Genomic DNA, 26,938 nt, shown 5'->3' on the forward strand with positions numbered 1-26,938 from the left:
CGCGGCCCTGTCGCATGCACGCACACTCACACACACACTCACACGCGCGGGCGCGCGTCCACAGACGCCTCGCCGCGGAAGAAATGCAAGCCAGGGAAAAGGCGTGTCTCGCTTGTTTTGATTCTGCTGCTCCCTGGGCAATGCTGGGCTCCCCGCCCGCTTCCTCCTCCACCCACCCCTTCTCTCTCTCTCTCTCTCTCGCCTGCCAGGCCTTGGCGACAGTGCTAAGCAAAGAGCAAGTGAAAGGAAGGGAGGAGGAAGGCACGGCTCAGAGGCTGGACTTGCGACAACAGCGAGGAGGCGCTTAAGCCTCGCCTTCGGATTTAAGAAAGCCGCCTTTTCCTTTCCCGGAGCTTGTTGTTTACAACGGCGATTGGATTTCCTCCAAGCCCGGTACGCAGGGATAAAGCAAGGGAAGGGAGCTTGGGTAAGAACTCCTAATCCGATTAGCGGCTAATCTCTCAGAGTGGACGTTTCCTTTCTCTCGCCGTGACATAAGGTGAAGCGCGTTGGGTTAGGCCGGAAGGTGAGTGCAGTTCGACCAGATCTCTCTGTACTGTTTATGTGCGAGTGAGAGGCAGGTAGGTTAGGCAGGTAAACGCTGGTCATACGGCATATCTCGATACACAACAAGTTCAGACTAGGAGAATTCCTTTGGAGTTCCACCCCAAAACGTTTGCCAAGGGAAACGGACCCAGTAAATGAAGGGAAAGACCATGGCGAAAAGATAGAAACCGAAAGAAATGGACTACGTGGAGTAATCCAATGGAGTGTTAATTAAATCACTTTCAAATAAAATGTGCATAGGAGTTTAAGGATTGAAAGTATATTTTCCAATTGATGGATTACTGTATATTGTTAATATGGTTATTATGATTATTATACCATGTGATTGCAGCCTTACTTGGAAATCGATCTTAAATGTGCATCTTATTAACAGTGCCAGATTTCAACCTGCCAATCGCCGTTGGGCCATTTGGTGATGGTTTGGCAGCTGTGGGTGGGGTTGGGGAGAAAGTAACAACCAAGCCTGTTTCTTCATGCAAAGAATGGATTAAAATGTTTTTCCACAATAAAGCACAATCTTTACAAGACCTGACTTGAGTTTGTCCCTTTTGAAAAAGAGCTGCAGGTTTGGCCCTGAAATAACAATGTTGTCCCGGTCTTATTTCTCAATATTATTTCGATATGGCTTTGAAATTTCAGTGGAGATGTAACTTCTTACTGTGTTTAAACTTTTCCAGACATGCAGTGTTGAGTTGTGTTTTATATTTCTTTTTGAAAGAAAACGCCATAGTTGGATTGGCACTCTTCCAATCCAATATACCGGTACATGTAGTCCTTGACTTACACCAGTCACTTAGAGATAGTTCAAAGTTATGGTCGACTCCAGAAAAAGGTACTTCGGACTGGGGTGAAATTGAGCTGGTTCGATATGGCTCGGGTGAACCGTTAGCGGCGGCTGCGGGAGGCTCCGCCCACCCACATAGATTTCATGATGTCGCCTTTTTGTGACATTTTAAGCCTCTGTGCGCAGAAGGCTTTGTGCATGTGTGGACGGCACGAGCGAAGCAAGCGCGCACATGGCGCACACACATTTGCAAACCAGTAGGCAAGGTAAGTGAATTTCACCCCTGCTTTAGACCCAGATTCAAAGTTCCAGCAGCCATCTCCCCCACAATAACATTTTGGGCGCCCATTTTGGGCAGTCAAAAACCTGACCCATATTTACGGCATTTGCAGCAACCTGCAATCAGATGTCCATGATTTAAAACATTTTTGCCAGAAACCAGCATTTATTTCCAGTTTTTAACAAAAAAATGCCCCATAGAGACGAATGGGTTCACTAAATGACTGCAACATTCACTTAATAACTGCTGCAAAAAAGCTCATAAAATCAGATATAGTCATGTGATAACTTGCAACTGTAATTGAGAGTTCAGTTAATTATAAATCAAGGATTGCCTGTATAGTAAGCTGATATTTCAGTATTCAGTGAGTGGGTGCAGTTCATCAGCTCTTCTGCCAGCAGCTATGAAGTCTTGAATATCACTTTGCGGTTCAAACTAAAATATCTACAGCCTACCTATCCAAGCCGAGGAGCCCAGGTGGCACAGAAGTTAGAATGTAGTACTGCAGGCTACTTCTGCTGACTGCCTCCAATTTGGCAGTTCAAATCTCACCAGGCTCAAGGTTGATTCAGCCTTCCATCCTTCGGAGGTCGGTAAAATGAGGACCCAGATTGTTGGGGACAATATGCTGACTCTGTAAACCACTTAGAGAAGGTTGTAAAAGCACTGTGAAGTGGTATATAAATTTTAAGTGCTATTGCTATCTATCATCTAGCTACTGACGTACCTATGTATTTATCAAGTTTACATAGCTCCCCCTCTCCCACAAAGAGACTCTGGGTGGTGTACAAAAAAAACAAAAAGAAAAAAATTATGTAGAAGCAGATTAACAAACAAACATAAAGAAAAACATCTCAAAGGGGGAATGCATCAAGATATAACATGTGATGTAACCAAAATATCTATCTGAATGCAGGGCAGCAGCCCACAATGTTGAATAAACCATCTGTTTCTGATGTCTAATTAGAGAATACGTTTATATAAGAGCTCCAAATCCTGTGTTTATCTGGCTAGTTTTACAAACCTTAATCTTTTGCTTTTCATCAAGCAATTTCAATTCAGACTGGGAGCTTTGTTGTTATTATTTGACAAAGATGGCAGGAAATCAGTTTGCTTTTTTTTATAGTTAATTTAAGATTCATTTATGGATGTACATGGTCAGTTTCAAAGTTTATCAAGAAATATATCCAGTTTATTTCATATCTGTTACTATGGGCAGTCCTTGACTTGGAACCATTCATTTAGTGACCATTTGAAATTACAATGGCACTGAAGAAAGAGATTTACAACAGGTTCCATACTTACAACTATCACAGCATCCTGATGACCACGTGAACAAAATTTGGGCACTTGGCAATTGGCATGTATTTACAATGGTTGCACCATCCTGGGATCATGGGATCACCATTTGCAACCTTCCCAGTTCATTCCCAACCAGCAAAGTCAATAGGGGAAGCCGGATTTGTTTAACAGTTGTGTGATTCACTTAATAATTGCAATGATTTGCATGACAATCTTGGCAAAAAAATTTGTAAAATTGGGTACGATTCACTTAACACCTTAGTGATGGAAATTCTGGTCTCAATTGTAGTTGTAAGTCAAGGACTGTCTGTATTTTCACACTGCAAGTTCAAGAAAAGTTGCTTCTCAGAAGGGGGAAAGTTCTAGTTGCTCAAGCAATAAATTAAGACCAGAGGAGATTTTAGTATGTTGACATATTGTCAGAAGCCTGCCAAAATTCTATACATATTATCAACAGGTGCAATCATTTAGAATGCAATAAAAACTCAGCCTCATTAAGTTTTTTGTGATTTATTCCCATATATAAGAATGAAAATTTCACTACAAATATGTGATGTATTTAATCTGGGGTGGCTTTTTCTCTGATAAAAATCATATTTCATGTTAGGAGTCATTAGATTATTCAGTTAATTAACCGATCTCTTAATTAGCTCTATTTCCACAATGGAAGTCATTTCTGATCTGACCTGGGACCATTTCTTAAAGATTTCTTGAGTTATATTCCCAACCTCTTTGCAGTTTCTTGATCTAGTTAGTACATATGCAAAGAAAATGTATTTAATATTGAAGATGTATTTAATATTGTGGCAGGTTTAAATTCTTTTACCTATCTTTCTAATTCAACTTTTAAAAAGCTCACTAGTTTGCTTAAAAACTATAAGACATCTGATTAATATTGTAGCTTTTTTGAAAAACACACACAAATATTAAAGTGCTCCATTCTGACAATTCATGTAAGAATCGTCTTAAATATTTTTTTGCTAATGCAACTTTCAAGCCTATTATATGTAGTCCTCATTTACCGACCACAACTTGGTTGTTAAGCAAAACACTTACGATCTTACTCCAGCTTCCTTTGCTTTACAGATCTGCAAAGTTGGTAATTGCTAATACTGGTCGTAAAGTTACTTTTTAATCGCTGTCACACCTGGAATGAGCACTGAATGAAGCAGTGAGATAGCTAAACAAGAGCAAAGGAAATATTTGCTGCAATGTTTATTGGAATAGGACAGACTTGTGGCCCACAGACTTGTCAAACTTGTGGCCCACAGGCTGGATGCATCACGCACTGGCCATGGCCACCCCCATTTTAGCGAAGGGAAAAAAGGTGTGATACGTCACGTGGTGCCAACATGTCACGAGTTTGACACCCCTGGAATAGGAGAAAATAATTTCAAAGGACATGAAAAAAGGAAATGAAAATTTCAAGGCAGACTTTGCAATGCCTATCTGAAAAGAAGCAGAATGGCATTACAATTCATTCAAGCACTGCTTTGTTGCTGTTGTAGGCAATTGATGAAGGGAGCAGTTGTTGAATTTGACTGGTAATCACATTCTCGACCTCTTAATACAGATGTATACATACCATGGGATTGGAAATTAAACTAGATTATCTCTCTGGACTCCCAACATCTGTATTTCTGTGATTACTGTCTCTCAACCATTAGTCAGAGATAGAGCAGAGAGCTTGAAGAAAAGCCTTATCCCTCAGCCAGGAGAAAAGTACTATTGAGAAACTCTATCCCAGCTTCTAAGGAAGAACATAATAGCAAGAAAAGCAAGGATTGGTCCCCTCTGGTAACCAGAGAGAAAACTGCCTCTCCAATTTTTACTTTGTTATCAAGTAGATTCCATAGAATCACAAAATGAAGGGATTGGAAGGAATCTTGAAAATCTTCTGGTCAAATCCGCTGCCCTGTGCAGATTCTGTGACTCGAGTTTCCCAGACAGAGTTGCCATCCAGCCTTTAAATCTAGATGGAACCAGTGAAGGAAAGGCTATTATCTCCCAAAGCTGTAGACCATGGGTGTCAAACTCGATTGCGTCACATGATATATTGTGACTTTTTTGCCTTTGTGGAGCCGGGATGGGCATGGCCCGCGGGCCCCCAGTTTGACACCCCTGCTGTAGACCCATTCCTTGTTTAGTTACCTAGTTCCCTTTCCAACAACAAGGTCATTAAGCAAAATAGTTGCTAAGTTTATACCTGACAGAGTGCGGGGCCACAACACAGAGAGAGAGATACTGGGAAGATAGTGGTTCCTAAAATCTCATTCAGATGATGTCTTCCATCAGCTGTTCCAGTATTACTTTCACTCTGAAATGTGTTATGGTCAAGCATACAAACTTAGTTGTAAATTTATGCATTGGTCAGAAAGTGAGGTTTTTATTACAGATGTATTTGCAAATGGTCTCTAAACAAGATAGTCACTAAACAAGGAATGGGTGTATTGTAGGGGTGCTATTCAGCTGGTTCTGGCAGGTTCTGGAGAACCAGTAGCGGAAATTATGAGTAGTTCAGAGTACTGCAAATACCTCCTCTGGCTGGCCCCAGAGTGGGGTGGGAATGGAGATTTTGCAATATCCTTCCCCCAGGAGTGGGGTGGGAATGGAGATTTTGCAATATCCTTCCCCTGGAGTGGAGTGGGAATGGAGATTTTGAAGTATCCTTCCCTTGCCATGCCCACCAAGCCACACCCACAGAACTGGTAGTAAAAAAAAATTGACTTCCACCACTGGTGTATTGTGTTTCCTTGCTTTTGTGTTTAAATTAAAGAGCCTTGATAGTACAAGGGTTTAGTGCACCCTGTTATTAACACAGCTGCCTGCAATTTCTGCTGGTTCGAATCTCTCCAAGGCTCAAGGTTGACTCAGCCTTCCATCCTTTCTAAGGTAGGTGAAATGAGGACCCAGTTTGTGGGGGCAATAAGCTGACTTTGTATAAAATATACAAAAGAATGAAGGCTATTGCTTAAAGCATTGTAAGCCGCCCTGAGTCTCCGGAGAAGGGCGGCATATAAATCAAATTAAAAAAAAAAAAAAATCTTTCTACTGTATAATAACAACAGAGATTGTTATTGCTGTTTTTGTAGCAATTATAATTTTTACAGGGACAATGCCCAAATTTCCTCCTTTCTCGTCCAGGCTTGAGTTCACCATGGCAGAAAATCTAATGCTAATGCTAAAATATAATAACAATACTAACAACAAATGTTAAGCAGCCTTGGTAGTACACCCTGGTCTAAGGCACCCTGTTATTAAGCTGGTTATTAAGCTGGTTATTAAGACCAGCTGCCTGCAATTAGTGCAGGTTCGAATCTCGCCAAGGCTCAAGGTTGACTCAGCCTTCCATCCTTTCTAAGGTAGGTAAATTGAGGACCCAGTTGTGGGGGCAATTAGCTGACTTTGTATAAATATACAAAAGGATGAAGGCTATTGCTGAGCACATTGTAAGCCGCCCTGAGTCTCCGGAGAAGGGCGGCATATAAATCAAATTAAAATTAAAAAAAAAGCAATTATTTTATTTGGTCTCTCTATAAGAATATGACAGTATCTACTTCAGAATATACGTCAAAGGAAGAATAGCAAATAAAACTCTTTATCAATTGTATTTTATTTATTTTTTTATTTATATGCCGCCCTTCTCCGGAGACTCAGGGCAGCTTACAATGCGTTAAGCAATAGCCTTCATACTTTTGTATATATTATACAAAGTCAGCTCATTGCCCCTACAATCCGGGTCCTCATTTTACCTACCTTAGAAAGGATGGAAGGCTGAGTCAACCTTGACCCTGGTGAGATTTGAACTTGCAATAATTGCAAGCAGCTGATGTTAATAACAGTGCTTTAGTCTGCTTTAGTCTGCTGCGCCACCAGGGGTCAATTTTTAAAAAATCCTTGAAGAGTTCTTGAAACTCAAAAACATGGAATGATTTTGTATACCTTCATTTGGCCTAATATTGCCTGTGTGGATTTCAATTTGTTTCTCATCACCATCAGAGGATCTATGCTATTCAGGAGCGATGTTACAATTTCTTTTCCTAAGATATAGTAACAGGAGGAAAACGTGAACTTGCCTTTGCTGAAGGAAATTGATGGACCATATAGACACTTATTTTAATATTAAATAAAGAAATAAATAAGCAAGCTCTCATCCATTTGTGGTCCAAAAGAATCATGCTAAGTCATAATTCTTTTGGACCACAGATAGACGGGAGCTTGCTTGATTATTTATTTAATATTAAATAATTTGTATGGTTGCCCACCCAACAGGAAACAAGCAGGGTAAAAAAAGTCAACAACTAATAATAATAATGGGCAACCTGGCTCTCAATTATACTCTTCCCAACAGGAACTTACCTATCCCGGTTCCAAGGTCTTTCTAAAGGCCAACAAGTCAGGACCAATTGAATTTCAGCAGCTTGGGGTGGAGGGGCACTCCAGAGGCCACAAATCAAAAAGGCACACCTTATGGTATGGCACTATTTAAAAGAAGGGTTCATGTTAGTAAACTCTGTTTTGCAAATCACAAAGATTGAATTCCCAAATGACATGTACCACAGTTTGCAAATCCAGAGTTATTTATGTCCTAATTCCATTTTCTAAGAACAAAAAAATCCAAATCCCTTCTATTCAGAGCAGGGGTGGGCATGGCGGGGGAAGGATATTGCAAAATGTCCATTCCCACCCCACTTGGGCCAGCCAGAGGTGGTATTTGCCGGTTCTCTGAACTACTCAAAATTTCCACTACCGGTTCTCCAGAGCCTGTTAGAACCTGCTGCTCACCCCTGATTCAGAGGTTTCTTTCTGCAACACTTGGGACAATTCTCCAAATTTCTAGATCTGGGGAGAACTACCATTAAGCTTTTATTCTGATTCTTCCAAAAGAAAATTGCAAGAGAAAATGATTGTTGTGTTATGATAAAGTAATACAGGCTTACTTTATTTTTTAAGGGATACTAAAACCAGGGCAATTATGTCCCATTTCATGAACTCAAGGAAAATTAGAAATTGGCATTGTGCTTAAACATTGTTATTTGCCTTACCTAGTAGAGTACCATTATCCATTTTCTCTTGCAAATACATGCCTCTTTTACCCTCTCAGGTTTTTTTTTTACTTAATTTCTGTCTGCTAGCCCAGGCACCTTCCAAAATGCCATTATAATGAAGCTTATAAATACACAGCTCTGAAGGATTATATCCTGAAATCGGGAAAGTCTGTTTATCTCTTTATTTATTGTTTGTACTGTCTAATTTTAATTTATATTATTATTATTTTTAATTCAAAGGATATATCTGCTGTTCTGAATAGCATGTGAACTAAATCTTTTTATCAGTAGGGTTATGTATGGATTACAGATCATTATACTCTTCATTAGTCTTTATAATGCATTTACTATGTTTTCACATCAATCTTTTACAACAAACCTATGATTTTCTCCTGCAGTTGTGCTGCTTTAGTGCTGTATCCAAGTCCACTGCCCACATAAAGCCAATACATGGGTTTCTCCTCTAGAACTAAGCACTGTTGTTCATTCAGAATAACACTCTGTGACTCAACACAGACGTACATAATTCTGAATTATTGGAAGAAAAAAGCTCTAGAACAACCTGTAAAAATCCCTTCAAACTGGTTATATGGGAAATGCCTACAAATTTAGGGGGCCCCATGCAGAGTCAAAGCTTTGTATCTGTTGCTGAATAATTTCTTAAATATTTATATTAAAAGATCACAACAGGGGTTTATACATAGATAGGGGTAAGGAATGAAATTTTCATGTATATAAAGGAGACTTAAGGCTTTTTCTCCCTAATCCTATGAATTTTATTTATCTGTATTATTTGTGGTGGGAATTTGTAGTGATTGAAAAGCCTTTGTCTTTTCTATTTGGTTTTCTTTCTTTATTCAGCAAGTGATCCGGCTCCTGGATGGAAATTGGTTAGTTTATATGAATTTATGTCCTGCCCAACTCCCTAAACTCAGAGCAGTTTACAATAAAATTAAAAGCCTATGTTTGCAGGTGTAATAGCTTTATATATAAAGATGTGTGAGAGAGTATATATCTACATGTGTATTAAATGTCAGTGCAATAAAAATAATAGCCCAATGCCATACAGTCATAATATTAAATGCCCACTGCCAGATGCCTGGTGCCACAGAACTCTTTTCAAGCCTCTGTGAAAAGCAAATAAAGAGAGTACCTGGCAGACCTCTTGAGGGCAAAGTGTTCCATGGCAGGAGCCACTTTAAAAAAATTAATCTGCCTTTGTCGTCTTATGCCTTTGATCTCTGGACCTGGCAAGGCTATAAGTACCCCGTCCCTTCTTGTTTACAGAGGCTAGGCAGATCCCCTTGGAAAAAGATGGACCATAAGGTATCCCAGAGCCAAGCCCTAGACTTAAAACCAATTGTAACATCTCATTCCTTGAATCAGATGTTTGTTTGATAGTTAATGCAACAACTAAAGAATTGGTGCTATATTCAGTGCTAGCTTTAAGCTAAGGCAGAGTGGGCACTAGGCTGCTGAATCAGTCTACAAATGCAAATCAGTACAAGGTGGCACCCCAGTCAGTGTGGCCTAGGGTTCCGTATGCCCTTGAGCCAGTGGTGAAATTCAATTTTTTTTTACTACTGTTCTGTGGGCGTGGCTTGGTGGGCATGGCAGGGGAAGGATATTGCAAAATCTCCATTCCCACCCCACTCCAGGGGAAAGATACTGCAAAATTCCCATTCCCACCCCACTCTGGAACCAGCCAGAGGTGGTATTTGCCAGTTCTCCGAACTACTCAAAATTTCCGCTACCGGTTCTCCAGAACCTGCTGGATTTCACCCCTGCCTTGAGCTACCACTGGTTATATTGCAGTTGTTGCTCCCATCTGTTAATAGACACCTTTTCTATCAGGTTCAGGTTATGAGAAGTCTTCAGAAATAGCCCCATTTGCAACATGTTACTTTATTCTAAATGTGTGACGAGGGCCAATGCTGGCAGATATATGTAGTTTGTGTAGACAAGACTTTTCCAAAATCCTTAAATTGACAGTTTTTCTTAGGGTATTTTAATGCTAAAATATGCCTGGAAAACAACTCTTGGTTTCATTTCTGGGCTTTGATTTGTATTCCAACTCATTGCTGTATTTTCAGTAAAATATTTGCTGAAATATTTTTCATAGCACTAGATGAGAATGTCCCAAAGGTGCTTTTTCAAGATTTTCCAATTAACTGGACTTTCTGGTTTTTCTTTGAAGACATTTTGCTTCTCATCAGTGGTGAAATGTAAAATTTGTTACTACCGGTTCTGTGGGCGTGGCTTGGTGGGGGTGGTGGTAATGTGACTGGGTAGACGTGGCCAATTTTTTTTTTTTTTACTTTTAATAGCATTTTTTCTACAACCTTAAATAAATTGATAAACTCAGTAGTGCAAATGGAGCCTTCTTGGACCTGGATATAGATGATATTGTATCCCTCCCCCTCTGTTGAGAGTGGGTTGTTCAATTTTGACATAGATAGCCACTTTGAGCCGTCTTCCAAACCAGCGGTCCTGTCTGTCCAGAATGTGGACTTTGCTGTCTTCAAAAGAGTGGCCTTTGTCTTTTAAATGCAGATGGACTGCTGAATCTTGTCTTGATAGGTTTGTTCTCCTGTGTTGTGCCATGCGTTCATGAAGTAGTTTGTTTCTCCAATGTACAGATCTGCACAAGACTCACTGCATTGTACGGCATATACCATGTTGCTCAGTTTGTGTCTGGGTGTTTATCCTTGCAGTGGACAAGCTTCTGCCTTAGTGTATTCTGCAGTTTAAAGTGTGCACATATGTTAGGTTGGTTGAAGATCCTCCTGAGCTTTTCAGATGTTCCTGCGAATCAAAACATTTTCAGATATTCCTGAGAAGCGAAATGTCTTCAAAGAAAAATGAAAAAGTCCAGTTGCCTCTTGATAAAAGCACTTTTGAGACAACCATGACCTGGATGATTGAGAATCTCCATAGACAACTAGATGAAAATGGATTTCCACACCAGTTTTAATTTTGGTTTAACTTGTAAAGCCAGTTTTGCTTAATTTGATGAGCTGTGACTGATAAAAATTGGGCTGTAAATTCATCCAGATTTATTAAAATGTTAAGTAACTTTGACCACACCACCTTCTTAATTTAATCAGAAACATTGCTGTTATTTGCAAGGGGAGAAAAGAGGGCAGTCTGGATTTCGATCAAGATGGGGACCAAGGGCTAAACCTCCTTTCCTGTCTGTTATATTAGCTTGACTCTTTAATAATGCAAATGTTAAAAATGTGAATAGGCTCACTTTTGGAAATGTTTTTACCTACCATCTGTACAGGTAGTCTTTGACTTACAACTTGTCATAACATTTGTTCAGTTATGACAAGTTTCAGAGGCTGAAAAAAAAGCAAGGCATAGAGCTCACAACCAAGAACCTGTTGCTAAAGTTCACCTCTGAGAACAGCTGATTGGGGGTATTCCAGGAGGCTGATCCATCCCCAATCAGCTTTTTTCTTATTTTCCTCCCCAAAAACTAAGGTGCGTCTTATAGTCCGAAAAATACGGTATATTGTTACAGCTTACTATATTTGGTTCTCAAGTCTCAGTTTGTTGTTAGAATTATATCCAACATTTTCTTCATGCCCTCAAGGCAGCATACATAATACTTCCATTTTTCCACAAAACAACTGCTCTTTGAAGTGTGTTGAGTTGAGAGAAAATCATTTTTGTTTCCCAGTAAACTTCCTTGATTAAGGATGGAATCTGAGTCTTCCCTGCACCAAGTCAACATTTGAGGTCCTACACTATAAACCTCTCAAGTAGTATTTGGCAGCGCTATGGTTCAATTTATGTTTCATATTAATCCATAATTACACTTCTGAAATTTTGTTCTTTGGGGATTTTTTAATCTATTTTCTAAAGTAAAATTGAAACGACCATAAATCATAAGAAAATCCATATACTGTACAATTATTTTGAAGAATGAGAAATGATTAAGATCTTAAAATTTTAGAAATGTGTCCTTTGAACATAAACTTTAATGAAGAATCTTTCATCTTTAAACCTCTAGCATTTTAGTCAACCAGGTGTCAGTTAATTCAAAGACATGAGTTTCCATAGGAAATTAACTTGTTTTGAAATCAGACATACCTTTTTTCAGATGCACTGCTTCCTTGTTTATCTGCCTTGTTTATCCAGAATTCACACTGTAAACTTCCAAAACATTTCCAACTATTTTAAGACATATTGAAAGCGCAATTGCTTCTCTTTTGTGGTAAGTAATGTCCTTAATCTTGAATCATAACTTTAATAAGATCACTCCTAACACAGAATGCATTATTTAAACTAATATGTAAATCATTCCAGAGATGAAAATACTGTTATCAAATTCCTTCATAAGCATCAAAGCAACATTTTAGATTAAGTACCATTGCTTTCCTATTCTCCACCATCACTATAACAAATTATGTTTTCTTTTTCTTGGAATGCTTCAGTACTTCTTGATGAAGTTAATACAAGTATGTACAGAATTGGCAAAGAGGATCCTTACAAAATAAGAATTCCAGTGCTCAGGTGAGCTACTCCACACTTCAAGAAACAAACACTAGCGAGAATTGGAAATATTTTATTGTAAATACCAAAAATATGTATTTTTGATACCAAATTTTCTTGGTGTACATGAAATGTTTATTTAATTAAAGGCATTTTTTTCACAGAATGAAATGGCTAAAAATAATTCCCACATTTTTATTTATTGATGAAGTATTTTACTTTGAAGCCCTTTAGGGACTTTTAAGGAAGACCAGCTAGCCACTGTATCAATTAGACACAAAAGAATCATGCAAAGAATAGAATAGAATGCATAGAATAAGAGCTAAAAAACAAAATGTATTATGACACCATTGTTGCCATTTAAACAGTCTTTAATTCTCAAGTATTGGGTAGGAGTGGAGAGGGAAGAGGAGAAAGAATTGATTTGCTAATTTCCTAGATGAATTATAATAATGAGAAGTGCACTTCAATCATCTTGTAAAAAACTAAAAGAATGGACCTCTGTGAGATAGTCTTGTACAATTCTACCAATTTTGCATGTTCATGTCCTCTATGAGGCAATCTTCCTGTTCTTCTCATTTTATGTCATATTCTATTTTTCAAGTGTTCATTCCCTGATGCCTGCCAGAGAGGGTTCAGGTGAGCATTTCTCACACCCTATTCCACTTCTTTCTCAAACCGACCAAATAGAAAAGGAATGAACTTGCCTTAACAGCAGTTTGGATAATACTTAGTGCTTTCTGAAGTGATCTACACAGTTTGTTTAAGGTACACCCATTTCCCAGAAGGGCATCATCAACAAGTAATAGACATTATAGAGAAACTGGAATCTGAGAAATAGAAGGACTGTCCTCCCACTTCTCTAACTTTACCCTGAGAAAAGGAATATTATATGAATTAGACACAAACGGTCTTTTGAGATTCTCAAATTTGTGGGAGGTGAAACTGGATGTACAATTTCTCAACAGCAAGACTCCCATTTAGCAATGAAATACTGCCAAAGAAAATATCCAAATATCCTTTTGAGTATTTCCTCAGAATTTAATCTATGTCTGATTTGCTGATAGCTAGAGAAATTATTGTAATAATAAAAGACAAAACACTTTGTCTTGGTCACTTTATAACTAAGTGAAAAATAACACACTAATGACACATTTCTCTTACATTATTTTCTTCTTTGAAATGATTTCCATAACATTCTCTCCTTCATTAATGAGAATACACTAAAAAAAATGCAAGAGAATTCCTCTGCCTGCCATTGCTTTTATAACTTTCCAGTTACTCCGAAGTATCACAGTTCAGAAAGTGTCACATGAAAAACCTATGTTTCAAGCATTGCATAAAAAGACCATATCAAATATTCAGTTTCAGATGAAACTACCAGCTTGAATGCTTCATTTGGCCGGAATAATTTTTGATTCTTGCAAAGAAATCACAGAATCCCCATAAATTGAAAGTTTGTAGCAGGGTTTAGGTTGTTGATATTGATAATTTGTAAGGAATTCCAGAGTTCAACAACATTTCAGACATATGAGACTGTAATTTCCAAATCCCCCCCCCCAAAAAAGGCCCAACAAACTATGTAGCAGGGGTTTCAGAAAAGAATTTTTTAAAAGGCCTTCGGAGAATTTTTTTATATAATTCTATAAAGATAAATAGGAAGATATACTTTCAATCAAATGCATTTTGATCTGAGTTACATATAGATACCTAATGAAAATGCCATTTGCTAGGAAAGTAACTAATCCTGCAATAACAAGATATCAACATTGTCATGAACTCCTTGCAAAAGCAGTTCGCCAGGATAATTAACTATCTTCCGTCGTTTTGCAGCTTTCAGGGTTCCCACCAAAGCCTCAAAAAGATTGGCACATTTCTCATCCGCAAACAGCACTCCAAACTTCACACTCAAAGTCCCATCAGGATCTGGACAAAAGAAAGTATGAGGATGAAATGACATATTAACATTTTAGCTCCCAATAAGTCTTTGGACCTGGAGATTTTCAAGGTTTCTAATTTCATTTAATAAGGTTATCGGAGCCGTAGCCAAATTCATCACAATGTAAATGTGAAAATATAACCAATATGTTAACTTTTAAACATAACATATATTCAGAGGCACAAATCAGTAAAAATTATTATTAAATTCAAATCCATTACATCAAATAGTAAACTATATTAAATGAGTAATCTCTGCAACATTATTTTAGATTTGCTGACACTGCTGAAAAAGGTATCAAAAATGTTTAATTTATGGTTGGAAAAAATACACACTTTAATACTTTTTAAAAAGTTAATCTTCCATTTTTACATTTTTAATCTATATATAATAGATAATTTAATATATAAACTATATACTGAATAATAATCATATGAAAATCTGGTATCATTTAGGCCCAAAGTAACTCAAGGTAGTTATGATGAATACTGACTGTCTTCATATTAGCCATGGCTTGTTGAATAAACCACAACTAAATGGGTTTCCCTACATGTTAAATTATAAAAATGTTTTACAAATAGCAATTTGCATGATATACTAAGATGAAAGCAACAAAAAATCCCTTATTTTTTAACGTACTGTGATTAGTGAACATGAATATCACCTGAAATTAAAGTCAATGGGGAAAAAATAAGACTGCATTTAAATGCCCTTTCCAAAAAGGCACACTAGTATAGTGAATTTACAGACCGCTACTTAGGTTAGAGTACTTAGATTAAAACCTAAATTTACACTAGCAGTCTGAACTGGAACCAAAATGCACAGAATCCAGTTTTATTTTAAAAGTGGGAAAATTATGAAAAAATTCCAGTGACTTAACTGGGAATCAAATATAGTTTTGGTCTGTTACATAAACTGTTACCTAATTAATATTCAATGAGTAAACAAAGATAACCTGATGTATCAACCTAGACATCACGTCTCGCTGTTGCCAACTTTCCACAAGCAAGTAGACATCCCCTCAGAAGAGATTGTTGTTCTAGGGAAGTGGGGAAGACAGCGGTCAGGAAAGGGTTATCTGCTCCTAATCCAGCAAAGATCGGGTCAGGAAGTTGAAAAGCTCCTCCTCCTGTTGCTTCTCCAGCTTTCTGACTCGATCTGTGCTGGATCGGACGCATATAGCCTTTCTCCTGCCCTTGCAGTCTTACATTTGATTTTAATTTGATCTTTGATTTCTAAATTCTCCTGAGTAATTGAGGTGCACAGCGAGAAGGGCTGCTCTGGTCCAACTCCGCTGTGACCGCTTGCGGTCTTTAGGGATTGAGACCCCCTGACTGGGTCTCTCCCAATTGGCGCGAACGGTTCACGCCCGATTCCGCCGCTGAGAGCCTCCTCGTGGAGTCGAGGCTCTCTGCCTCTTTCTAGCGGCTGCCTGCTTTAATTTCCGGCGAGGAGACTTCTTCCTCGCCGAAGGCACCTCTCGGCGGTTTAAATCGCCGCCGATTGCAGCCGCTTCGTGCCCGCTGCCGCCTTTGAGCCGCTCAGCCTCCGGCCGCCCGTTATCGCCCGCGCTCGCCGCTGGAACCTTCCCGGCTCCAAATTGACGGAGCGAAGAAGCGGTATTGTAAAACAGGCATTTATTATTACTTGGGGCCTTATTCTCTTGATTTGGACGGCAATTGGGGGCTATTCATAACGGCCGCCATTTTACCGCTCGGCCACCATTGTACCTTGCCTTAACGGCCGCCATTTTGGATTTACCTCGTGGCAGTAGAGGCCTACTCTTCTCAGCATGGCATCACGTACATCCAAGGCGAGTAAGCGCCAGGCCTCTGAGGACCCGGCTCCCGGCCCCTCATCAGCTGAGCCACCAAAAAAATCGAAGAAATCTCAGGCCTCTAGGGAGGAAAAGAAGGCGGCAGCCAGGGCCAAAGAGGAGCTTCGCCTGCACCAGGCGATTGAACGCTCCATACAGAAGGCCATCAAAGAGGCTTCTGTTAGAGAGGCCCCAATCCATCAAGGGGCAATGGCCAATCTGACCCCTCTGGCCCCCCAGGCCCCTGTGGCCTTTCCACCTGAGCCAACGGAGGCTCCGGCCCAGGAATCACGCCCTTTATCTCCGGATGGGGGTCAACCGCCGGCCCTTCCTCAAGGGCAGATTTGTGAAGCCCTCTTTGGAGCACAGCCAGATACTCCTCCCCAGGGCCAGGCCCCAGCCTCTTCTAACCCCGGGGGGGTTGCACCATCTAATTTGGGGAGCAATGTACCACCGGGACCCTCGATTACCCCTGAAACCCGGGCTTTCATTCAATCCGCTATCCAAAAGGGGGTTCAGGCTGAATTAATAAAGCTACGCAGAACATCCTCCTGGGTGGCCGACTCTGCTTGTTCGAATCTGGATATTGAGGGTTCCCTTTTGCAAGAGGGCCAGGATCCTCCTATAATTGATGCCACTTCAGGGGTGCCATCTGAGCATCCATCTTACCATGATGAGGATGCTAGGGAGAGGGAACTCTCTGATGATGAGGACCTCGCCCCTGATCAGCCATCCTTCATAGGCTTATTTAAGCCTCACCTTTTTAGGTCCCTCTTACATAAAGCCAAGTTGACTACCCGCCTGGGTACCCCTCAGGCCGTCCCTCCTGCTAGTGGGGACAATCAGGGCTCTGTTCCCCTATTTGAGGTTCCAGAGATTGAAACTGAGGAGATTCCGGGTCCCAAGCTTTTTAGAGACGTCCTTAAGAAACAATGGTCAGCGCCTGCTTCGGGACCTAATCCTAATCAGCTTGACAGGCGCTTCTATAACATGGCCCCAGAGTTGGCTTCCCTCCTCCAACTCCCGTCTGTGGACCCTCCGGTAGCAGCCCTTCCGGCACCCTCTAATGCTACTGGCCCTCCTGAGGAAAACCTCCGGCCGGAGGACAAACGGCTGGAACAGTCACTAGTTAAATCTCATTTGGCTTTGGCCTGGGCAGCTAAGTCTGCTATGGCCTCGTCGTTTTTTAATAGGGCGTCCATTTTATGGATTCGACAACTGCAGGATAGGCTTCCAGTGTCGGATTCCAGAACCCATCAAGACCTTAACAAAATCTTAGCGGCCCTGGAATTTTCCGCCGACGCGACGCTTAATGCGTCCCGTTTCTCAGCTAAGGCAATTGGATCAGCCATAACCTCCCGGCGGTTGCTCTGGCTGCGGAATTGGCAGGCAGATGCCAAATCAAAGTGGCGCCTTGCTTCTGCAGCCTTTGAGGGTCCCCTCCTATTTGGGGCACCATTAGAACCTCTTTTAATTGAAACGAAAGACAAGAAACGTATCCTTGCACCAGTCTCGAGGCGTTCTGAACATCGCCCTCCCCCGGCTAATTTTCGCTCCTTTCGGCAGCCTGAGTTTCCCTACTCGGGGGGTAGATTTCCCAGGTCCTCCTTTTCCCGTCCCAGGATCCCAGAACACCAGGGATACCAAAATCAAAGGGGATTCTCCAGGCGTCCCCCCCGGGGTTCCCGGGGTCGTCCTTTCCGCAGGTCCAGATAATTCCCCTTCCTCTCCTCCCATTGGGGGCCGCCTGGCTCTCTTTGCCAGCCAGTGGGAGAGTTCTTCCTCCGATGCTTGGGTCCGGGAGACGGTTAGGTGGGGCCTCTCCCTCGAATTCCTCTCCACTCCTCCCGAAAGGTTTCTGCGATGTCCTATTTCTCGGGATCGCGAGAAACGGCTCCTTCTGGCCTCGGCTATCAAACATCTCCTTGACATTCGGGCAATCGAGCCAGTGCCGCAGGAGCAGCAGGGACAGGGCTTTTATTCCCGCCTGTTCCTCGTTCAGAAATCTTCGGGAGGTTGGAGGGCAATTCTGGATCTTAAGTCCTTGAACCGCTGGGTCCCCTACCGGCGGTTCAAAATGCAGTCCCTCTCCTCAATCCTAGACAACATTAGGGTCGGGGACTTCCTCACGTCAATTGACTTGACTGAGGCCTACCTGCATGTCCCTATCCATCTGGCATATGTCAAATTTCTTCGGTTTTCCCATGCGGGTCGTCATTACCAGTACCGCGCCCTTCCATTCGGCCTTTCCTCGGCCCCCCGAGTGTTCACTAAATTGATGGCCGCCGTTGCGGCACACCTTCGAGCTCTTCCGATTCGGATTCTCTGTTATCTAGACGACCTTCTCATCCTGTCGAGCTCGGAGGATAGGGCGCTTCAGGATCTGGACACCACCCTCCGGATCCTGACGGCTCACGGTTTCTCCATCAATAGGGCCAAGAGCCATCTGGTACCTACGACCCGGATTCAACACCTAGGGGCTATCATCGATACGGTTGAGAGCAGGGTCTTCCTTTCCGAGGAACGACTGTCCAGCTTGCGGTCTCTGGTCAGTTCGGTCTCTCAGGGAGCCCCCGTTCCCTTGGCGACCCTTTCCCAGCTTCTCGGAAAAATGGTCTCGTGCATCGGCATCGTGCCATGGGCCCGTCTCCACTGCAGGGCTCTGCAGTGGTTTCTTCTCCCGTATCAGAAGTCCCACCATTCGGCTTCTTCTCAACTTGTTCACCTTAACCCCTCCGTCCTTCAGTCCTTCCGTTGGTGGTCCTCCAGGTCCCTGTTCAAGGGGAGGGAGTTCAGGGAGCCCAATCCGGTCGTCCTGACAACGGACGCCAGTCTTCTGGGCTGGGGGGCCCACGTTCACTCACTCATGGCCCAGGGCTCCTGGACTTCGGAGGACAGATCGCACAACATAAACTGGCTGGAGCTCCGGGCCATTTTTCTGGCACTCAGGGTTTTCAAGGACATCGTCAAGGACCGACACGTAATTGTCCGGACGGACAACGTGGCAGCCAAAGCCAATGTCAATCGTCTGGGGGGGACTCGGTCCCGGCCCCTCATGGACGAAGCGGAGCGCTTGGGGACCTGGGCGGAGACCAACTTGCGATCCCTGCGAGCGGTCCACATCTCCGGCCTAGTCAACACCCAGGCCGACTGGCTGAGCCGCTCCATGCTGGACCACGGCGAGTGGCGCCTCGACCCGAGCCTCTTCCAACGGATCACACGTCACTTCGGGGAACCGGCTGTGGACTTGTTCGCGACAAGGGTCAATCGCCAGATACCTCGCTTCGTCTCCAGGTTTCCGGACCCGATGGCAGAGGCCACGGACGCACTCCTGAGCAGGTGGCCCAAGGGCCTTCTCTATGCCTTTCCTCCCCTTCCCCTTCTATCCAGGGTCGTCCGGAAGCTTCTAGAGGAACAGGCAGAGCTGATTCTCATCGCTCCCTATTGGCCCCGTCGGCCCTGGTTTGCCGACCTTCAGGCTCTGTCGGTTCGCCCTCCATGGCGTCTTCCCTCCGCCGATGTCATCCTGCATCAGGGCTCGCTCCGCCATCCGGACGCCTCCTGGCTTCAACTGACCGCATGGCGGTTGAGCGCCAGCTCCTGATGGAGTCTCTCCTGCCCGACGACGTGATAGACACAATCTCGGCGGCACGTCGCCCGGCCACGGTACGCATCTATGCAGCTACTTGGCGCTCCTTCGCGGAATGGTGTACGCCTCAAGGTATCGACCCGAAGCAGGCTTCTACTAAACAGGTACTTATTTTCCTTCAGAAGGGGTTAACCGCCGGCCTCTCGCCTAACACATTACGCAGGCAAGTAGCCGCTTTGTCGTCCATTCTCTGTTTGGGGTCCCGTAATTCTCTGGCTCAACGTCCTCTGATTCGCTTGTTCCTCAAAGGGGCCTCCAACCTTCGACCTCCCCCTGTACACCGCTACCCTACCTGGGATCTTCCTAAGGTGTTAAACGCTCTCACGCGGGAGCCCTTTGAACCTATTCGTTCTGTTTCCTTACGGTTTCTCTCCTATAAGGTATCCTTTTTGGTTGCAATCACCTCCGCCAGGCGGATTTCGGAGTTGGCAGCCCTCTCCATGAGGGCTGATCTCTGCATTTTTCACCCGGACAGGGTGGTCCTTCGCCTGGACCCTACCTTTTTGCCAAAGGTTAACTCCCTATTTCATAGGTCCCAGGAATTAATTCTCCCAGACTTTTGCCCCCACCCGTCCCACCCTAGGGAACGGGTTTGGCACTCCCTGGATGTTCGCCGTGCGCTCCGCATCTACCTCAGGCGGACTTCCTCGTTCCGTAGGTCGGAGGCGCTTTTCGTCTCTTTCCAACCGTCCACTCTGGGCCTTAAGGTCTCTTCTCACACTGTAGGTCGGTGGCTCCGTGCCACCATTGCTTCATGCTACGAGGCCTCTTCCACTCCGGCCCCTAGGCGCGTCACTGCCCATTCCACCCGCAGTGCCGCCACTTCGGCAGCTTGGGCTACTCAGGCTTCCCTGTTGGACATCTGCCGGGCCGCCACTTGGGCGTCCCCTACTCCCTTTATCCGACACTATAGAATCGATACCTTCGCTTCGGCGGAGGCGGCATTCGGCCGTCGAGTTCTTCAACAGGTGTGTGCGGACCAGGCCTCCACGTCCCGGGCGGGTCCCTCCCTGTAGTCCTCGGGCTTTGGCATGTCCCTTTCCTGACCGCTGTCTTCCCCACTTCCCTAGAATGGGCGTTGACTTACCTGAACGCCCCTTCTGGGGACTGGGAAGACAGCGGTCAGCCCCGCCCCCTTTCCCGCCGGTTCGTTTCGGCCCGGCCATCCTTTTCTCAATCTTCTCTAGGTGGGCTATTGCGTCGTCAGGAAGACATCACATCCTCGTCCGAAAGCTGGAGAAGCAACAGGAGGAGGAGCTTTTCAACTTCCTGACCCGATCTTTGCTGGATTAGGAGCAGATAACCCTTTCCTGACCGCTGTCTTCCCAGTCCCCAGAAGGGGCGTTCAGGTAAGTCAACGCCCATTTTCCATTAAATGATTGTCTATGTCACAAGTAAAGTTTGCATTAGTAGCTATGAGTGCATGGGAAACTTGGCACCAGTTTTCCAAGAGGGGCCCTTGAAAGAAAATTGGCAGTCTGGTTATTCTATATAATGCTATTAGAACTAGAGATGCATGCTGTTAGCTTAAATAATCTGGGGTCTCCCATGCTGGTCTTATTATCTATTTAGTAATCAATATTTATATCCTGTTGGTGTTGGAGAAGTCCTCTGGACTTGGATAGCTAAGAACAAACAATCATCAAACCAATCAACTCAGGGCTCTCATGGGTTTCAAATTATCCCACTTTGGATACATTATGTGAAGACATAGCTCTCTAGATAAGTCTTTAATATTGGGAAAGATAGAAATAAAGACAGAAAGAGGATGGCTTAATTAAAGTGGTCATAAATGCACTACTGAAACACCAGAACCACCAGAGAGCATATGACGGCCGTGGCCAGGGGGGCTTTCTATCAGGTTCGTCTGATACGCCAGTTGCGTCCCTTTCTGGATCGGGACTCCTTATGCACGGTCACTTATGCCCTTGTTACTTCCCGCCTGGACTACTGTAATGCTCTCTACATGGGGCTCCCCTTGAGGAGCACCCGGAGGCTCCAACTGGTCCAGAATGCAGCCGTGCGGGTCATTATGGGGGCGACATGGCGCCCCCATGAAACACCTCTCCTGCGCGAGCTGCACTGGCTTCTGGTGGCCTTCCGGGTGTGCTTCAAGGTTTTGGTTCTCATCTTTAAAGTGCTCCATGGCTTAGGGCCTGGGTATCTACGAGACCACCTTCTGTCACCGATAACCTCCCACCGGCCAATACGCTCCCACAGAGAGGGTCTCCTCAGGGTGCCGTCGGTCAAGTAATGTCGACTGGCAACCCCCAGGGGGAGAGCCTTCTCTGTGGGGGCACCAGCCCTCTGGAACAAGCTACCCCCAGGGATACGACTGATCCCGGACCTCCGTACTTTCCGCCGGGCTCTGAAGACTTTCTTGTTTCAGCAAACCGGGGCTGGCTTAAAATTTTAATTGATTAATTTTATGGGTAATGGGGTTTTCAAATTGGGACGCCAAAGTGATTTAATTATTTTTAAAGTATTTTAATTTTCATAATGTATGTATTTTAATCTTGGCTGTTCACTGCCCTGAGTCCTTCGGGAGAAGGGCGGTATAAAAATTTAATAAATACTAATACTAATACAGATTGGGAACAGGAGAAAATATAGTCATTAAGAATTGACACCAACTTGATAGTACATAAACAATAATTTATATTCTGTAACAAATTTATCAGACTGGCTTGAAGCAAAGGCTTAACTTCTTCCTTAAACATTTGAACTGTTGCCAGAAGTTTATTTAACTCTTTATTGATTTTCATCCAATATACTCCATGTTTTAAGAACAAAATCTTGTATCTTGAGTTTTATTCCTTACTTTTTAAAATGGGGCTTTTTCTGCAGGTGTTTCCTACATTGCAGATTTTCCCCAATACAGTGCCTTCTGGAAATATTAGACCAATATACATTGGAAATTATGTCAGTTGTATTCTAGCACATTTGGAGTCTATTAATTTTATATTCCGTCTACAGCCATTTAATCATACTTACTTTTGGTCCCCAGCCGTCGAATTTCTTCAACTAACAGGTTGATTTCATGTTCAACATTCATTGTAACCTACAAATAAATTATTGTTGCCTTATAAATTTGTTCCTTTGTGTTTTCTTTCATATTCAAAACAAGTACTGAGATTTTAAAAGAAGTTTCATGTGCACTTAGGGACACAATAAATGCATGTTGGGGAGGGGTCCTTTTTATCAGTTCACATTCTCAAAGCGACAGTTATCTTCCTTGTTAAGTGGCTTATGTATTTGCAAGTCAGATACATTGCTACACATTCTGCAAAGGAACGTCTTAAAGTGCATGTGCTACGTAAGGCATTTACTGATGTTAAAAATCCTAGCCTTTAAAATGCCTTTATATTACAAAATGTAGCAAAAGGGGCTGTTCTGTACATGAATAGTATAACTATTATTTAAAGTATTACATTTCTCTGGAAACCACATGATTCTGCATTTAAGGTAATTCTTTCCTTCCCTCCCTTGCCCCTCTTCCCCCCCCCTTAAATGGAGATTTGCCAAAAAAAAAAAAACCTTAGCTGCCTTTTGCTGTTTGCAGACCAAATCTAAGATTATTTTTCTACTTTAAAGTATAACTCATTTGAAAAAAAGAACTACGTACCTTACTTTTCATATTATACACTAAATTACCAGTACAAATGCAGAATTTCAACATAATTTCACCATGATGAAACACAACTCGAAAAGCTGCCACTCTTTTTAACTAGCTTTCTTCAACAGATTTCTACAGTAGTCCTTGATTTACAACAATTGGCACCAGAATTTCAGTTGCTAAATGTTTGTTAAGTGAGTCATGCCTGATTTTATTACTTTTTTGCCATGAACGTTAAACAAATCACTGCAGTTGTTAAGTGAAGAATGCAGTCAGTAAACTAATCTGGCTTCCCCCATTGACTATGCTTATCGGAAGCCAGTTGGGAAGGCTGCAAACAGCAAACACATGACCCTGGGATACTGCAACCATTGTAAATAATGCCAGTTGCCAAGCACTCTAATTTTGATCTTGTGACCATGGGAAGGCTGCAAAGTTCATAAGTACAAGTTGCAACTTACTTTTTTCACTGCAGTTGTAACTTCCAATGGTTGCTAAACAAATGGCTATAGGTTGAGACTACAGGTTAACAGTTTTGTAAACCTATTAATAAGGCCCATCTCAAAAGTGGTATAGTATCATAAACAAATTGGTATCTACCATGGCATCCAGACTCTGCCAAAGTACCACCTCTTCAAAATCTTCTACATCAAACGACATTGCAAGATAGCATTGCATTTATATAAACTAGTTCAAGCTAATAGGATTTATTTATTTTTTTGCTAACCAATGGCAATTCCCTGACAGACTACCCAAAATCTGTGCAGGAATCCACCCACATAAGAGAACTGCGCCTGCTTCATCTTGCAGCAGTTATCTTCAGAAAATGTCAATATTAATCAGAAAAAGTGCAACCAGACCCCACCAGATTTTTGGCTGTCAGTCTAACACATCTCTCCTACAAGTCTTTTTCACTAAAACCAACAAAGAGTTGGTCTTTTTTAAAAAAATGTCCCAACATTTAAATTTTATATTCATGTCTAATGAGAAGTTCATTAAGTTTGATGGGACTTAAACCTAAGAAACTTGCATGACTGTAGCCCAGGCAGGCAAACTCCTATAGTTCCACACAAAGTACGGGATGTTATTAACACAGTGAACAAACATGTTTCCGTTCACTTCAAAGAGCAGAGATGAGGAAGCAGGTGATAATTACTTAAGTGTGCATATTATTTCAAACATTCAGGAAATGTTTTTTGTTTACCTTTTCAAAAAGTTACAGAGCAAGTGTAACTGAATCCTGAACTCAAGATGCTTCCTTCTCCCAAATGAATAAGAATGGCAAGCAATAGTATGCAAGTGCCTGATTAATTTTCAGTAATCTTTTACATTTATTACAGGAGAGAAAGGAACCTGGGACTTTTCATTGGCTTCGTGGCTTGAGAGTATATTCATTTCTGATTTCTTTTGTTTGCAGCTAGGATAGGAACAGCATGGTGAGTAATTTCCTTTCTGGTGCAACGCATACCCTAATTTGGTCATATGTGTTTGTGTGTGAGCGAGTCTCACAACTCAGGCAATTTTCTAGATAAGATTTCATAAGTGATTTGCCATTGCCTGCTTCCTAGGGCTGAGAGTGAATGACTGGCCCAAGAGCACCTAGTTGGCTTCATACCCGAGGCAGGACTCAACTGGTCTTCAGCCTGCCGCTTTAACGGCTGTATGGCTTTAATGTGGTATGGGGAGTTTCTGTATTCAGCAAATAAAAGCTTTCAACAAGTTGAAGGTCTTCCTCTGCACCTTTCTCGCTTTACGTTCCCTTCCTGGCGCTTGGCAAAACAAGCTTCCACCTGTTCCTATGCTCCCCTCGGTTTTCCCGCATCCAGAGATGGGGAGAGGCTGGCAGACAGAGAAGGCAGGCAAAGGAAACGAGCCGCGGGAGGGGAAACGCAATTTGCAAAGGAGGGGGGAGCGCGAACCGTTTGCGTAAAGGCGACTGGCGGGGCTAAGAAAGCGAAAGGGGCGCAGGTACAGCGGCTGGGCAAGCAATGGGATAAATAACCCCATCCCCAAAAGCAAGGCTGCTTCTCCGGCAGCGTGTCTCTTCGGCTCTGTAGGGCTCCCATCCCAGCTGTAAGCAATACAGCGTCTAGGGCTGCAGCTCTCCCGCTGGCCAATTGCGCAAAAAGCAGAATTATCAGCCGCGCTGCCGGTTGCTACTGGTTCTTGCGCCCGCCTGGGACAAAGCCCCCCTCCCCTCGCCCACCAGCAAAGTGGACTCTCTCCGAGAGAGAAGCCTTCTCGGACCCGAGGACTTTCCCCTCCAAGGTGGATTCTCCTGCCTTGCCCTTTCCATCCGCGTGGAGGATCACATGGCGCCGGCTCGGAAGTGCAGGCGGCTGCTGCCGTCGCCTCGTCTTCTCTTCCCCGCCGCCTGACAAAGAGCCTCGCTCAGACCCCGGCTGGGAAACAAGACTTTTAACTCCGCGGCTCCCCGCAGTCAGCTGCATGGGGACAACCGCTGCGATTTTTGCCCTGCCGTCCTCCTCCCACCCTCCCGCGCGTCGGTCGCCTGACTGTGTGGATGCCCACTCCAGCTCACCTCGATAGGCTGACTTACCTCTAGAGTAGAGAAGGAGCGGCGTTTAAAGCAAAGTGCCGGAGGAAGTGTGGCTTTGAAAGAGTGTCAGGAGGAGGAAATCTGTGACCAACCTCTCCCCCCACCACCACCATTCCCCTCCCCTCCCCACTCGAGGCTGAAAGTGAGCGGAAGGAGAGGTGCCGCCCACACGCCTGTAGCAAACGCTTCTGGGGAGGCGAGGGGTTAAGATCGAGGCTTGGTTAAACTGATGGCACCTGAGAACAAGCTCCGTTTGCCAAGTGGGAAAACGCCAATGTTAGTCTCTTGGAACGGGGCTAGGTCACACCTGTGTGCTCATTACCTGATGCAGCATCCTTAAGTAACTTGCAGGTGTCAATCAACCTCGCATAGATCAGAAAACAATGGCAGAATGTTGAAATCACCTCGCTGTAATTTTTTTTTTAACCAGGCTTTTTAACCAGCCACCTCCCTAGAGTCCTTAAATGATGAACATTCATGAGCCTGATGGAGGAGTCCCTTTTTTGCCCCAACTTCAGGACTGCAGCCCTGTCTTTCCGCAGGGTCTTTAAAAGTAGGCTGCCATGATTAGCTCCTATTTTGTCAGTTTATATTCTGTCTATTAAAGGGGACAGCAAATGAGTACAGTAATGTCCTAACAGTTCACTGCACTGCAGGATATATTAAGGTCCAGTAATTGGTGGATTTCAATCACTTCTCAAGATATGAGCTGGGCTTTGGGAGGGGGTGAGTTTTACAAATGGTTAGAGAAGTAAATTTATCCATCTGTGAAAACCATTAAATATAGGTACTGCTCTTGCGAACTTGGTGAGACCTAGTTGTCTGACCATTGCAGGGGGGAAAAACCCTACCCAATTGACTTACAGAGAGCTTAGTA

General features: G+C 43.2%; 1 protein-coding gene and 1 long non-coding RNA gene across 4 annotated transcripts; one reads left to right on the plus strand and one right to left on the minus strand.

Moving 5' to 3' along the window:
* The first annotated feature begins 229 nt into the window (after positions 1-229).
* On the plus strand, positions 230-13,453 carry LOC139322963 (uncharacterized). Its single transcript, XR_011600925.1, has 3 exons — positions 230-393; positions 12,424-12,502; positions 13,086-13,453. It is a non-coding gene; the product is annotated as an uncharacterized lncRNA (long non-coding RNA).
* A 769-nt stretch (positions 13,454-14,222) lies between these two features.
* On the minus strand, positions 14,223-26,142 carry ABRACL (ABRA C-terminal like). Of its 3 annotated transcripts, none has more exons than XM_070952185.1 (3): positions 26,062-26,142; positions 22,880-22,946; positions 14,223-14,407 (listed from the first exon to the last, which is right to left on the minus strand). In XM_070952185.1, the coding sequence occupies exons 2-3, from the start codon at positions 22,938-22,940 to the stop codon at positions 14,223-14,225; spliced, it is 246 nt and encodes an 81-aa protein (XP_070808286.1). In that variant the 5' UTR covers positions 22,941-22,946; positions 26,062-26,142. The 3 variants fall into 3 exon arrangements, with proteins under 3 accessions (XP_070808286.1, XP_070808285.1, XP_070808287.1); XM_070952184.1 differs by lacking the exon at positions 26,062-26,142 and adding an exon at positions 25,708-25,797; XM_070952186.1 differs by lacking the exon at positions 26,062-26,142 and adding an exon at positions 24,706-24,744.
* Positions 26,143-26,938: the final 796 nt, after the last annotated feature.

The sequence above is a fragment of the Pituophis catenifer genome, unplaced genomic scaffold (genome assembly GCF_029215685.1).
Source record: "Pituophis catenifer annectens isolate HBS135680 unplaced genomic scaffold, rPitCat1.0.hap2 SCAF_1, whole genome shotgun sequence".
Taxonomy (NCBI): domain Eukaryota; kingdom Metazoa; phylum Chordata; class Lepidosauria; order Squamata; family Colubridae; genus Pituophis; species Pituophis catenifer.

Bases quoted from the DNA above. Each gene is read 5' to 3' on its own strand.
- ABRACL (XM_070952184.1), bottom strand. From the start codon at position 25,797: ATGGAAAGGGCAAGGCAGGAGAATCCACCTTGGAGGGGAAAGTCCTCG. The intron at 22,947-25,707 runs GTGGGCGAGGGG...ATTTATTTGTAG, and splicing joins GGAGAGAGTCCACTTTGCTG to GTTACAATGAATGTTGAACA. The intron at 14,408-22,879 runs GTAAGTATGATT...TCTTTTGTCCAG, and splicing joins TCGACGGCTGGGGACCAAAA to ATCCTGATGGGACTTTGAGT.